This window comes from Lissotriton vulgaris, chromosome 5 (genome assembly GCF_964263255.1).
Source record: "Lissotriton vulgaris chromosome 5, aLisVul1.2, whole genome shotgun sequence".
Taxonomy (NCBI): domain Eukaryota; kingdom Metazoa; phylum Chordata; class Amphibia; order Caudata; family Salamandridae; genus Lissotriton; species Lissotriton vulgaris.
In genome coordinates, this window is record NC_141693.1 from 1,452,860,775 (window position 1) to 1,452,873,989 (window position 13,215).

Genomic DNA, 13,215 nt, shown 5'->3' on the forward strand with positions numbered 1-13,215 from the left:
TCTGCCCTTTTAAATGAACAGGTCACTGAGCTCTCCTCCCCAACATGTGTTTTAAGCCAATAACATGGTTGTGGTTTGATAGTGATCTTTCATTCATATTCCAAGTATTTGTTGTCACCAAATCTGCTTTCTGTCGCCCTGGTCTGCTGAGCGGCGTCATTCCTTTCCTCCACCTCTCTCAAAATAATGCAATAATGCTTGCCCTTATGATCTCCCATCTTCGTATTGTAACAGCCTGTACATCAGCCTACCTTCCAAATCCTTTCTGAAATTCGAAACCACTCAAAATCATGTTACTTGTATGTTTGGCCTGAACTGCTAGGACTATTTCACACTCTCTGAAAGCCCTTAAATGCCTCCCTGTAAAAAAAAAAAACAACAACAAAAAAAAATACTGAACATTAAAGCTCTCTGCCTCTTTTATAAAACTCTACACATCAGATCATCTGTCCACTTGACCAAGCTAATAATTCTGTCACTTCCATCCACAAGTTTGAGATCCATGAACTAGAACCTGCTTTCCATCAGTTGATTACCGTCCCAAAAAATCTGGAGTACGCTCCGTTTACACACAAATATCATTCCTATGGAACGTGCCCGGAGTGTATGTTAGAGTCTTGAGAAAGCTTTTAAAAACATATCTTTTCAGTCACTCTTGTGGCTAGTCGGCTAGGAGCTGTCCACTTGACTTCACTCCATGACCTTTGAGTCTGTTAGATGCCTAAAACCACTAACTTCCACTAAGGTCTAGAAGTAAACTGTATTTTTCCTCTCGAAGGTTTTTACATCTTGACTGTACACTTATTTTATTGCTCACCAGAAAGATGATTAGTACCTAAAGCACTCTGAGTTTTGTAAACCACTGGAGTTGGCCTCAAAGTAAATAAATCAAACTGTGGAATAAAGCTTCTCACCCCCTTTATATGTAACTGGTTTCTGATCTTCCTATGGACGTACGTCTACACTGCAATGCTCCTGCCTGATTCTGCTCTGGATGTGTTTTGAATCATTTTTATAGTTGTGTAGCTCAAGATCCATTCCTTGGTAAGTTTTGTTGGGTAGAGATCTTGAAGGTCCAGTTATGATGGATGACGGTAGATCTTTACCTGGATTTGCTCAGCTGCTAAAGTACATCTGATTTTTCAGTGGAGGAGTGTGGCTCACTGATTAGAGCGGCAGACCCTGATGCAGAGGTCTGGCCCGGGACCAGGGTTCAATTCCCGACGCGGCAGGGTCCTGAGCCCAAAATGTCCACGGACTCGATAATTCTCGCCTCGGTGCCTATTCTAATCATGGGGTCCCACGCTGCAACTCTGGGCAATAGCTTGCTTAATCTCCGCTACGGCGGCCCGCCCGCTGCGGGATGCCTGGCTTTCACCTTGGGGATGCCCAGTAGGGGTTATCTCACAGCGAAAAGCCAGGATGGGTTCCCAAGGCAAGCGCCTTGATGCCTTCGGGTGATACGTGCGCTATATAAGTCGCAATACATTTACATTTTTTCCCTGCGCTCAAAAAGCTATAGGTTGGGGAGACCCGCTTTGCGAATAGAGGGAGTGGTTTGTTTAATGGTGCAGTCAAATGTGCATTTGTCTTTTCAGAGCGATGAGAGCTATGATTACCTGTCAGCCGAAGAAAGGGATGTTCTTATGTACTTGGAAGAAACCATTGATTCACTGGATGCGGAGGGAGACAGCGGACTCTCCACTGATGACTCTGAACGTGTCGAAGATGTACCTGTGCCACCCACATCCCCAAGAAAAGCAAGCCCTGAAAGTAAATCAAAGTATTTTTTCACTATTGGTGTTCAGATCCTCTATGTTTTAATGGTTTCTTTTAAATGTAATTGTGTCTAGGACTATAGGCTTCTGACCAGTTTTCACGATTTGTGAAATTGACCTTCAGTGAAGTAGCAGTGGTAGGTGATACGTGAAAAACCAAAATAGGATTGAATCCTATCCAGATTGAAGTGCTCTGGTAGAGCGGTGTGGGACCTCCCTATCTAAGTAACCATGGACACTGCATGTCACGAGTGACGTGAGATTTCCGTACTTCACTAGCTTGGTACATCAGGGAGACTGCCAGAGTTGTGTAAGCCCCAGTCCTTAAGTAGCCCCTCAGCACATCAGAATTCGGCTTGATGATCTCAGTAGTAATGGGCGTTGTATCCCAACATTGATGTATACTGGCAGCATTGTATCCTGCCTAGCAGTGAGGAAGGGTGAACGGTAACTGCTAGGGAGACACCAAGGTCAGGACTGTGGTGTGCTAAACATGCCAGCTTTGTTTGAGTGCACGAGGGTTTTATGGCAATCCCAAAGTACATGAACAAACTTATTTACTAGAGTTGGGGCAGTTCGATTGAGCCTTTGGGTCAAATCACCTTGTTCTATCAGTAAAAAGGATTAGCCCTTGTGAGATGCAGATAAAAAAATGCAGACATGGTCTCTGACTGGACACACGGATGCAAGGTATGAAACCCTCACCCAACAAGTAGGACTTGAGTTCCTGGGCACATCAATTATTATTATTATTTAACGATTTGTAGAGCGCATGGTGACCCGGAACTTGTAGTGACCAAGGAGGAAGAGGGACTATTTAGGGAAAAGGAGGGTTTTCAGTTTTTTGTGGAAGAGGAGGTGGCAGGGTTCCAGCCGCAGGCAGCGGGGGAACGAGTTCCATCCTGAGGAGGCTTTTACTGCAAAGCGTCGACCGCCAGTGCGCACCTTCCTGAATCTAGGGACATTGGCCAAACGCTCATTATCCGAGCGCAAGAGTCTGGGAGCCTTGTAAGGGGTGACCATGTCTCTCAGGATAGAAGGTCCTAGGCCGTTGAGGAGTTTGTGGGCGGTACACAAAGCCTTAAATTCAATCCTCTGTCGCACTGGAAGCCAGTTTAGGGCCTTGAGTGCTGGTCTGGCAGAGGCTCTGCCAGATGAGATGCCATGAAATTCACTGTTGCAGATTGTGCTGATGGGGTGTACTTTTACCAGTACAGACACTTCACTTGGTTCTAGCTCAGTTGGTTAATCAAGACCTTTAAGAGTTATTAAATCACTGAAAGCTTACTGAGGAGTAGGAAAGCAAATATTTTGTTGGCTCTAAAAACATTAAACACAAATCCTTGTTTGCTCATTGCCTCCAGTTTTTATTTCATACTTGGTACTTATGCATGTCCCTTATCCTTGGCAAACAGATCAAATTTTGCGAACGTGTTTTTCTGTCCCTTTCCTACTCCGCATAGCTACTTTGCTAATGTTTTAATGCAGACACCCCAAGGTTTCAGTGCACATGAGCAGGGATTTGGATGAAATTGCATGTGAGGAGTTGCCTCTGCCTTTGGTCATGGCGTAAATGGGCGTGTCTCACAAGTGAATGTTGTCCTTCCAGTCTTACGTAAGCTTCATGCATACGTAATTTAATTGTGCCCACGAGTACAGCTTGCATGTATTAACATTCCTGAGTGCCAGAAACAAAGTAAAAATAGCCTTGTGGGTGTGGTGAAAACCCACAGGAACAAGAAAATAGAAGCACATAAAAACCAAACCCCAACAAGGTCGGATTATTTTTTTTCATTATATTGTGTGGTTTCGGTCTGTCCTAGTAATGAATATATTTTCCGCTGGGCACACGTTCATTATTAGTATATCTCAGAGTACACAATGGCAAAAACATGTCGGGAGGATGTACAAGGAAGTGGAGTTATTCTCCATGTGAAAGTATAAACCAGTCCATCAACCCCCCCTTTCCCCCCCTCCCCCACCCGCCCCCAGGTAATGCTGCTTTTGCTCTGTTAACAGGCAGCTCTGAAGCTGAATTGGTCCTCAGCAATAAAGGGCTTCTTTCAAGTTAACAGTTCTTTATAGAACTTGTGAGGGTGTCCCTGACTGAGTATAGTTCGGTTGAGGTCTTGCTAGTTTTTCTGAAATTCATGAGAGGAGGCAGGTTTATTTCTGGAGTAAATCATGGAAGCAAATTTGGTGGGGGGTCTTTTCTGTGATGAACTCAGTTGTGCGATGCTGTCAAAGAGTCTTATGTTTTAACATGATTTTATTCTTCTGTATTTTATTTTTTATTAAAGATGTTTTCTTCTCTCTAGACCCATATGAGAATGAAGACCCCTTGAAGGAAAGTCCCCATCAAAAGACGATTAAAAAGAATGAGAACGGAAGTTTAGGCTTTTCTTCCTGGAACCCAGACGTGACCACAAAGTCGGGTTACAGCAGCCTACCTAAAAACCTGGTGATACCAAGAGCAGAACTTGCGAAGGATTCTCCGAACCAATCCGTGATTCCTGTGGTCCAAGAAGTGCCAGCTCCGATTAAAGCAGCGCTGCCTGCATTCCACACACCACCACCACCACCAGCCCACACAGCACCACCCCCACCACCAGCCCACACCGCACCACCACCACCAGCCCACACAGCACCACCAGTTCACACAGCACGACCACCACCTTCAGTTCACACCACACCACCTTCTGCAGTCCACACCTTATTGACACCTGAGAAGCCCAAAAGATGGTCATTGGCAGCTGCGAGTGAACATGTGTCATCTGTTTCAGAGATTGGTCTCATTCCACCCCCAGAGCCATTCCGTGATATGCATCCAATTGTGAAGCACACATCTTTGAAGAAAGATGCACTTCCTATAAGGGACAAAGCTCCGAAATCTGATTTCGTGGATGGTACAGGCTTGAATGGGAAATCCGGGGTAGCTTTGGAAAAGCATCAGTCTCCTGTTGCATCACCGAGAAACACTGATCCTCCAAAATACCCCAAAGATCTTACATGTGCACCACCACAACAACATGACCCTCCAACTCCAGCATCAGCAGGTGACCTTAAACCTGAAAAGGAAGAGGTGAATCTTCGACCTGTTATCTGTCAACAGTCTAAACAGTTGCACCCTGTGTCACCTGTTATCTCTGAACCACAAAAAGAACTGGAGGTGCAGAGGAACCCACGTTGGATGCCTGTTCAAGGAATTCATGTAGTACCTGGAAATGTTGAATTTGCAAAGGAATCACAAGGTCCTAAACTCTTATTTCAACAAGATGCACAGTTGACCTCTGAATTAAAGTCTCCTAAACCAGAGATCTCCCACCCACCGAACGGGCAAGCCGTGACTAAAATCCTACCACTGTCAATGGCTGAACAGGTTGGTAGTGATACCGACCAGAAGAAAGTGCCTTTGACTTCACACGCACAGCAAGAGCACAGTGCATTGCAAGAAAATCTTCAACAACCAGAGGGAAAGATGGTTGATACACAATTCAAACAAGGACCTCCTACTCACCCAAAGCCTTTAAAACTACCCTCTCACATTATTGTAAAACCAAGCTACACTAATTACAACATAGACCCCGAGCAGAGGGCTAGAACAAAATCTCTAATTAATTTACCTGTTCCAAATAGAAATAGACCTTCAAGTGTAAAAACCCATATTATCAAAGACCAGCAAACCGCCAGACAGGAGGCACTGGAGAAACTGAAATTGTCACAAGTTATGGCTAATCCAGTGATTGACAGTACTGCTACGTCCTCGGTTATTGCAAAGGTGGAACGGATTGCTACTCCACAGACTGGAATGGAAAAGATGCCAAATGATAAGATGACCAGCGAGACAATTGGGCTGCAGGACAAGACAAACACTGGTTTGCAAGACAAACCAAATCGAACGATCACTCATGGCAACTCTATTTCTGAAAGTCGGTCAAGGCAATTTCCTCTTCCCCAGGAAAACCCAAGCTCGCTAAATACAAACGTAGTAAACCCTGCTGTTCTGTCCAAAACCAATGCGATCCCTATTCCGCAGACTAGCAAAAACAATCCACCAAACCATGAAAAAGTTGGAGATAACTACACAGGTCCAAAAGGTGGATTGCAAGATAAAATAAAGGCCTTCAGTGTGAGCCCTGAGAAAGTTTATGGTGGCATGCGGTCAAGGGAATTCCCTGCTCGCCAGACTGATACGGAATCTGGCAATGAGTGTCCACCAAATAATGGCAAGGTTCGGGAGGATCATAGCAGTCCAAAACATGGGCTGCAGGATCAGAAAAACAAACCAGTTAACAACCCTGGAAAAACTTCTGGAGGTCTGCGGTCTGAGTTTCCACCTTCCCAGATCATGACCGAAAATGAATCCTTATCTGGGAAAACAAAAGTTCTGTCCAGCAGTCAACATGACCTAAGACCTGGATTCCGGTTTGCACAGGGACCAGCTCCTGGTTTAAGGGAGGTTAATTTCAAATCAAACACCCTGGAGCGTTCTGGGATTGGCATGAGCACTGACAAGGATAACCATGAACAAAACAACTCTAGTAGTGACTCTATGTTCCTAAAACCACCAACCAGCAAGTTTACTCCCAGTTTTCTAAAGAAAAATAGGCCACGTCCAGCATCCATGGGAACAGCGGTGGACTTCAAAGCTATCCAGGAGGCGGCTGGTGTCCCAGCCAGTGACTCACCTGTGGCCAAGCCTGAGAGCCGTCGGTCTTCTCCATTCACCCTTTTTACTTCCAGACCTCGTCCAACCTCTCTCATCAGTGTCAAAATTACTCCCAAAAACTCTGCTGATGAACACAGAGAGGCTCTGAAGAAGCTAGGCCTTTTGCATGAATAGTTATGAAAATATCTGCCCTAAGTATAACCATATGAATGGACTCTAAACGTAAGAAAAATGCAGAAAAATAGAATTTGTCCAATGAAAACCGTCTCAAGTGGAAACTTACACTTTTTGGGGGATATGATAGATGGGCCACGGCTGGAAGTAATATAGCCCTATATATTTTCTGGCACAGCGCTTGTTCTTTCCGAAATGGTTTGCTACGTATTTGTAAATGGATGGTGCACACTAGATCTAGTTCTTACCAGAGCATAACCACACTGCTGTAGGTGCATGCGAAATGTTCAAATCTCAGAAAGGTGGATGGATGTACAGCAATGTGGGAAGGTTTGAACATTGAACAGTAGTACGGGTACATACATATCTATATATGAAATAAACGTTGCAGTTATTACGGAAATTTATGAGGAGACCTGTTGCTAGTCCAGTTGTTCTTCAAACCTAAACTACTTGCTGTGCCCAAGCTACTGACACTGCCATCCCAAGGTTGTGTGGAAGTAAGCCTCTGTTTTTATATCGAGCAGTAAGGGAGACATATCGTTTTCCATATGGTTATGGACAAGCTCAATTCTTCAGGTGAACTTGCCCAGCAGGGGGACCGCTGGTAAAGCAGACGTTACTACAGAATATAAATATATACCGATCTTGTAAAATATAAACACGGCTCAAAACATCTACTGGCTAAATAGCTACTATATAAAAATATATACAAACGTTTGACCCATTGTTCCTGAGGCATATGTCAAACCCACTGTCCACGTATTAGAGAACTGGGCAGACTTTTAATATTTTATCCTCAATTTTTTCATGTTTTGAGGTAAGTGGGTTTGATTATGGATTGACATTTTCCTAGGGGGATATTTATGTATGGTCGGTATTTTGGCTGGATATAGTTTTGGAGTCAGTTGTTTTAGTCTTTTTTTCCTCTTTCTATATTTGAGCTGCCTCGATTAAATGTTCATCTAAATATCAGGCTTGAGACAGTCTGTCTGAAGAATTCCTGACTGGGCGGTGTTCCTGAATAGTCAGAAGCACTTGGGCAGTCGGTAGTCCCGCCTTCTATTTCAGCCTGATCTGTAACTCGTTCTTCCTAGAGTTACTGCACTTTCAGAGTCACTGGGAGTTGGCTCAAATCTTCTGTAGCTCAGTTCTTCACGTTCTCCAATGGCGGTTTCCCCATGCTTCACAAAGCACAATAAACGTGGCATATATTGTAACTTTTCCATTGAGGAAAAGAGTTCTTCAAATCGTCACTTCTGTGAACCTATGAATGAAATACTAGCCAAAGGGAATTCTTTATGTACATATGTGTATACAAATTTTATGGAAAGCAACTATGGCATAGTTATTTATGAGTACAATGTTGAGTATGTGTGTGTATTATGCAGTGAACCTCAATGATATTTTTAATAGGGTGTTTTGATTTTCAGTTTTTAGACAGCAATCCATATTCCTTTGAATGAAGTTTTGTGTTCCGTTGACCTCATTATGGGTTTCAGTGGGGATGGCACAGAGACTGGATGAAATCAAGGTGTGCTGCTTCCCACTGAAAGTAAACAGTGTATTATGTGATAGTCTTGCCAAACTCCCCCATTACCTTCAAGGGAGTTGTGATCTGATGCCCTAATTGTAATTAACCTTGGAACCAGAAGACCAGTTGTAATTCTTGATTTACCCTCTTGACAAAAGTTTGTAATCCCGACAAACAAACCCCCTCCGTTCTTTAACCCCATCGCTGCGGCAGCTTTTACCGCTGTGTGCTGCATTTTTAATATTACCGCGTTACATGACGAGCTCAGCTCGTCCTCAGCACACGGCAGGTAAGCCTCATGACGAGCTCAGCTCGTCATCCGCATCGAAGTGGTTATATGCAAAAGTTGGGAGTGCATCAAAATGTAATAGCCATGTTACTAAGTGTTAAATGATTAACATGATATTTTAGTCTAACCTGTTTCTCTCCTGTGCTGTTCTATTCCAATAATATTGTATGTGGCTTTTAAGCATCTATGATGTCACACGACCATGTGCTTGACTTTTATGTGCCTTGAAACAATTTGTAGTTGGCGCTTTGTTCCTTCCTGGAGCACTGCAGTGTATGTTTTCCAGTGTGTTCTGAGTGAATGGTATGCTGTTTTATGGGTGCACATTGAGTTGTCAGGAGAAGCTTTTTAAGTCCAGTAATAAATATTTTTTATATCACGCAGTGTCTTTGTGGTTTATATATATTTTTTCTTTTGGTGATTGTTGGAAGCCAGACTCCCCGTCCTGCACCATTGGCACAAAATGCAAGACCCGGGACTCCTCACTCAACTTTAGGCCAAGTCAGGACAATGTTTGAGATAGCCCTGCTCACCCCCTCAATAGCTTGGCATGAGCAGCCAGACCCATCTCCAAGGCACAAATGTACAGTATGTGCAATCACACCCACAGCAACCCCCTGGTCACCACAAATGGACTCCACACATGTTTGTTAAATACGAGTATAATAAACTTTATACAAAAAGATATACGATCAGACCACACAATACAAAAGCCAACATATAATAAAGGGTAGTATTCATTCCGGCTGGCTAGTAGGTTCATATCCCAACCACCACTTTCAAAATGCTATGCTGGTCGCAATGCTAGAATCGCACACGTTGCAATGGACAAACAATAGTGCAGTGCTTAACAATACAATCCTGTGCTGGGCAAAGGAGAAATAAAACAATGCGTAATGGTACACCCTGGTACCTTGCAATGGGAGAAATAATGCAATGTGTACCTCTACAATCATGTACTTTGCAATGCATAACTACAATCACGTACTTTGTAATGAAGAGATAATGCAATGCGGGCCGCTACAATCCTGTACTTTGCAATGGAGAAATAATGCAATGCGTAGCGCTACAATCGTGTACTTCGTTATGCAGAAATAATGTCAGGCGTTATGACAGTCCAGCAGTTTGTTAGCAGCACAATTGGCAATGTATATTATGACAATCAGCCTCTTTGATAACAGTTGCCCACACACATATCAATGATGCCACAAAGTACAGCTTCTCACTCTGGTCCCAGTACTGCCTCTCCTTTTGTCAGTACGGGCCCCAATCTGAGCCGAAGCAAAGGCTCACATCATCAGAAGGACTGAGAGGCCGAGAGAGTGTCCCTCCAAGCCCGTACCCTGCTCAGGTAGTGATCCACGTTACCTTGGGGTGCGATGCCACTCTCCTCTCCTCCTTCAGCAAACTGGGCCTTCCTTGCAGAACTTTCTCAAAGGGCCTCAGCGGCTCGGCCTAGCAGCTCAGCTCCTCCGGGGCTGCTGGTCTGGGCCGCGACTGTTGGGAAGGTCTCAGGTGGCCAAAGGGCACACGTACCCCACGCCCCTGAGATTACTTTACTCCTGGTGCATGTTCACCACAGCACCCTCCGGGTCTCCTCTGGCAGGTAGCTACACACACAACGCTGATGGGACTCCACATCGATGCTGAGTGCACGTTCACCAGGCAATCCTTCCTGCACCAAGACACGCACACCGCGCTACAGAGACTCACTTTCTTCCGGTGCACACTATGATCAGCCAATCACCTCCACAGTCCCAGGTGGCACCAAAGCACGCACGCTGCTTCACTGAGAATTCTCCAACTCCAGTGCCCCGATATCCAGGCGCTCTTCCCCAACGCCTTTGTCCACACCACAAAACTCTCACCGTGTCCGAACCTCACTTCTCCTCTGGTGCACATGCCGACCAGGCGCTCTTCTCCAACGCTTCCAGTGCACCCCGACACCCTGTGCGTCCGAGACTCACTCCACTTCTAATGCACACGTTGATCAGGCGCTCCTCACCCAACGCCTCCTGTGCACCACGACATGCACCCTGTGCGTCCGAGACTCACTCCACCTCCGATGCACACGCCGACCAGGCGCTCTTCACCAGTGCCTGTGGTGCACCACGACATGCACCCTGCGTGTCAGAGTCTCACTTCAGCTTTGGTGCACACGCTGAGCAGGCGCTCTTCACCTGCCCCTCCTGTGCACCATGACACGCACCCAGCACGTCCAAGTCTCACTCTTCCTCCGTGTGTCCAAGGTCACAGGACACATCTTCCAAGGGTCTCCAACTGCCACAACACTCGTCCACCGCGTCACTTGAAACTACTGCAGAAACTTATGTTCCTGTGTTTCCAAACAAGGAGCCAGCTCACCTCGGGCCCTTGGGGTAACAAGACACAGCACAAAGCACAGTCTTTGTCAGCAGGGGGACACAGCGCATCAAGTACAGTCCCGGCAGCGTCTTCCTCGGTTAAAATCACAAACTGCAGACCAGCCCCTCATCCCGATGCAAGGGATGGTCTTTCCCCAGCTGTCTCTTCGGTTGTTCCTTCCTTAGTAGAGGTTCCTCTTGACCACAAAATGGGTCCGAGCCTTTTCAATCCCAATCCATTTCTGTTCTATTCCAACGTTCAGGGCTCTCAGCTCTCATTGTTATATCCCTAAATATCTTTGAAGTTCGTTGTGCTCAGGGCTCCCAGACCCCTGCCTACATCAGTTCTGGGTGTCTTCCTCCAAGTGTCACCTTTCTCCCTTTGATACTGGGGTCTGGATCCTTAATCACTCAGCAGGAGCCGGGTCAATTGTTTTATAGCAGCAACCCAGGCCTCTTCAACTCCTGGGGTTTCTCCTTGCCTACTCACCAGATGCAGGTCAGCCTGGTGCCATCTCAACCCCTCCCTTCGGTCAAGACCTCCCTATCACCTCTCAGAACCAGACAGTCAATTCACATTCAGCAGAGACACACAGAAATGCTTAAAGCACAAAACACAGCCACTTTCTAAAAGAGTGGTTTCTGAACACACAGTGACAAAACCACTTTCACAGAAAGATGTGTTAGGACACTGAGTTCATACATACTAAACTTCACCTCCCCATTTTCTACTTATAGGAAACTAGGTTACCAAAAGACAATACCCAGCCTCCCCCATTCTGTCCTATGGGCAGGATGGCCTTTCACTGGAGAAAAATTAAATGGAGTGTTTTTCACTGTCAGGACATAGCACACATCTCCAGTATATGTCCTGCCTTTTACTTACACTGCACCCTGCCCAGGGGTTACCCGGGACCTACCACAGGTGTGTGCAAAAGGGAAAGTAACGCCTGACAAGTGGTTGCACTTGTCAGGACAACATGCTAACTCAGCAAACTGTGTGCAGGCCCTACACTGCAGGCCTGAGTTTTCTTCTCCACACGCCATTGCATTACTGGCCCTGGCACACACAGTGCACATCACTAGGGACTTTACTAGTAAGGCAAACATACCAATCATGGCCAAATAATTACCATTACAATTTACATAAGGAACTCTTGTACTTTGACACTGATCAGCAGTGGCAAAGTACCCAATGCATTTAAATTGGCAACTCTGTCAGTAAAAGGGTCTGGGGGAAAAGCAAAAGGTTTAGGGAACTTTAGCCAAAAAGGTCAAGTCTGACAGTAATTTACCTTCATGTTCACAAAGGTCTGTTCATGACTCTTTCTGGAAAGACAAAATTACAAGTTATCCATTTTATAGTTTTTTACTGTTTTATTGTATTGTATGTAACTGGGATGACTTCAGAACCGGATTTAACCTCCTATGTGAGTTTATGTAGCTTTATTCATTTTTAACGTGGCTTGAATTTAAAAGAACAATGTGCTACCACTCCCCATGCTGTTTGTCGTCACTACCAAATTTTGATATCCCGTGAATTTTATTTACTGTTGCTATTGATCCAGGGGCCATTTTACTAACCTGCAGTGACTTTTTCTTGAGTCTAGTCCTTTACTCTTTGCCATCTCCAAAGCTTTAACCATCAGCAACGCAACAGATGGAAGGTGGTTGCTCTCCAAGCCATCGGTAGCTGCTGTTGAACTTTAGCACCCATCCTTAAGTATAAGGATACTATTTAATCTTTACTCAATTTGGTCACCACTCAAGTAGTTCGTATTCATTGACCAATGGGAGTTGTAAATATGGATGGAGTCTCCAAGCTTCTAGCTGGGCTTTCTGCAGGCTGTCCTCTTTCAAATTCCAGTTGAGGCAATAGGATATCCTGATATTCACAGGTATTGATTAGAATGTTTTGGCCCTGGATCTCTGGTACCTTGAATTCATGGTCTCAAATTGTGGTCATAGTAACGAAGTCCTCTCCAGATATGCTCTGCCATGGAGATTATGTGGTGGGGAAGGGGTGATGCAATGATTTGGTTGATGCTATTATGTTAAGTTATGTTAATTGATTTTATTCAGCGCAACAGCTACCCGCCGGATTCCCGGTGCTATAACACGCTAAAAACAGAGATAAGCATATAACCGGTGCAGACAATCTATTGGTTAAAAAGCCAGGTCTTTAAGTTCCTGCGGATCTTCTGGTACTGAGGTTCGATACGCAACGAGAAAGGCATAGAGTTCCAAAGTATTGGGGCCAAATAGGAAAAGGATTGCCCCCCCATCCTAGTTCTTTTAATCCTCGGAACTTGAAAGTTGTGCTGGTTTGCAGATCGAAGGGATCGTGAGGGACGATATTGATGCACTAGCGCCTGAAAGTAGTGTGGTGCTATTCCTGCATTAATCCT

The 13,215-nt window shown here is 45.1% G+C and overlaps 1 protein-coding gene across 1 annotated transcript in view; it reads left to right on the forward strand.

The window, feature by feature from the left end:
- C5H1orf116 (chromosome 5 C1orf116 homolog) overlaps window positions 1–8,823 on the forward strand; it is a 71,831-nt gene extending 63,008 nt beyond the window's left edge. The window contains exons 3-4 of the mRNA XM_086923392.1: window positions 1,599–1,773; window positions 4,097–8,823. Of these exons, the coding sequence (XP_086779518.1) occupies window positions 1,599–1,773; window positions 4,097–6,621 (2,700 nt within the window). The 3' untranslated portion in view covers window positions 6,622–8,823. The remainder of the gene's footprint in view (window positions 1–1,598; window positions 1,774–4,096) is intronic.
- The last annotated feature ends 4,392 nt before the right edge of the window (window positions 8,824–13,215 follow it).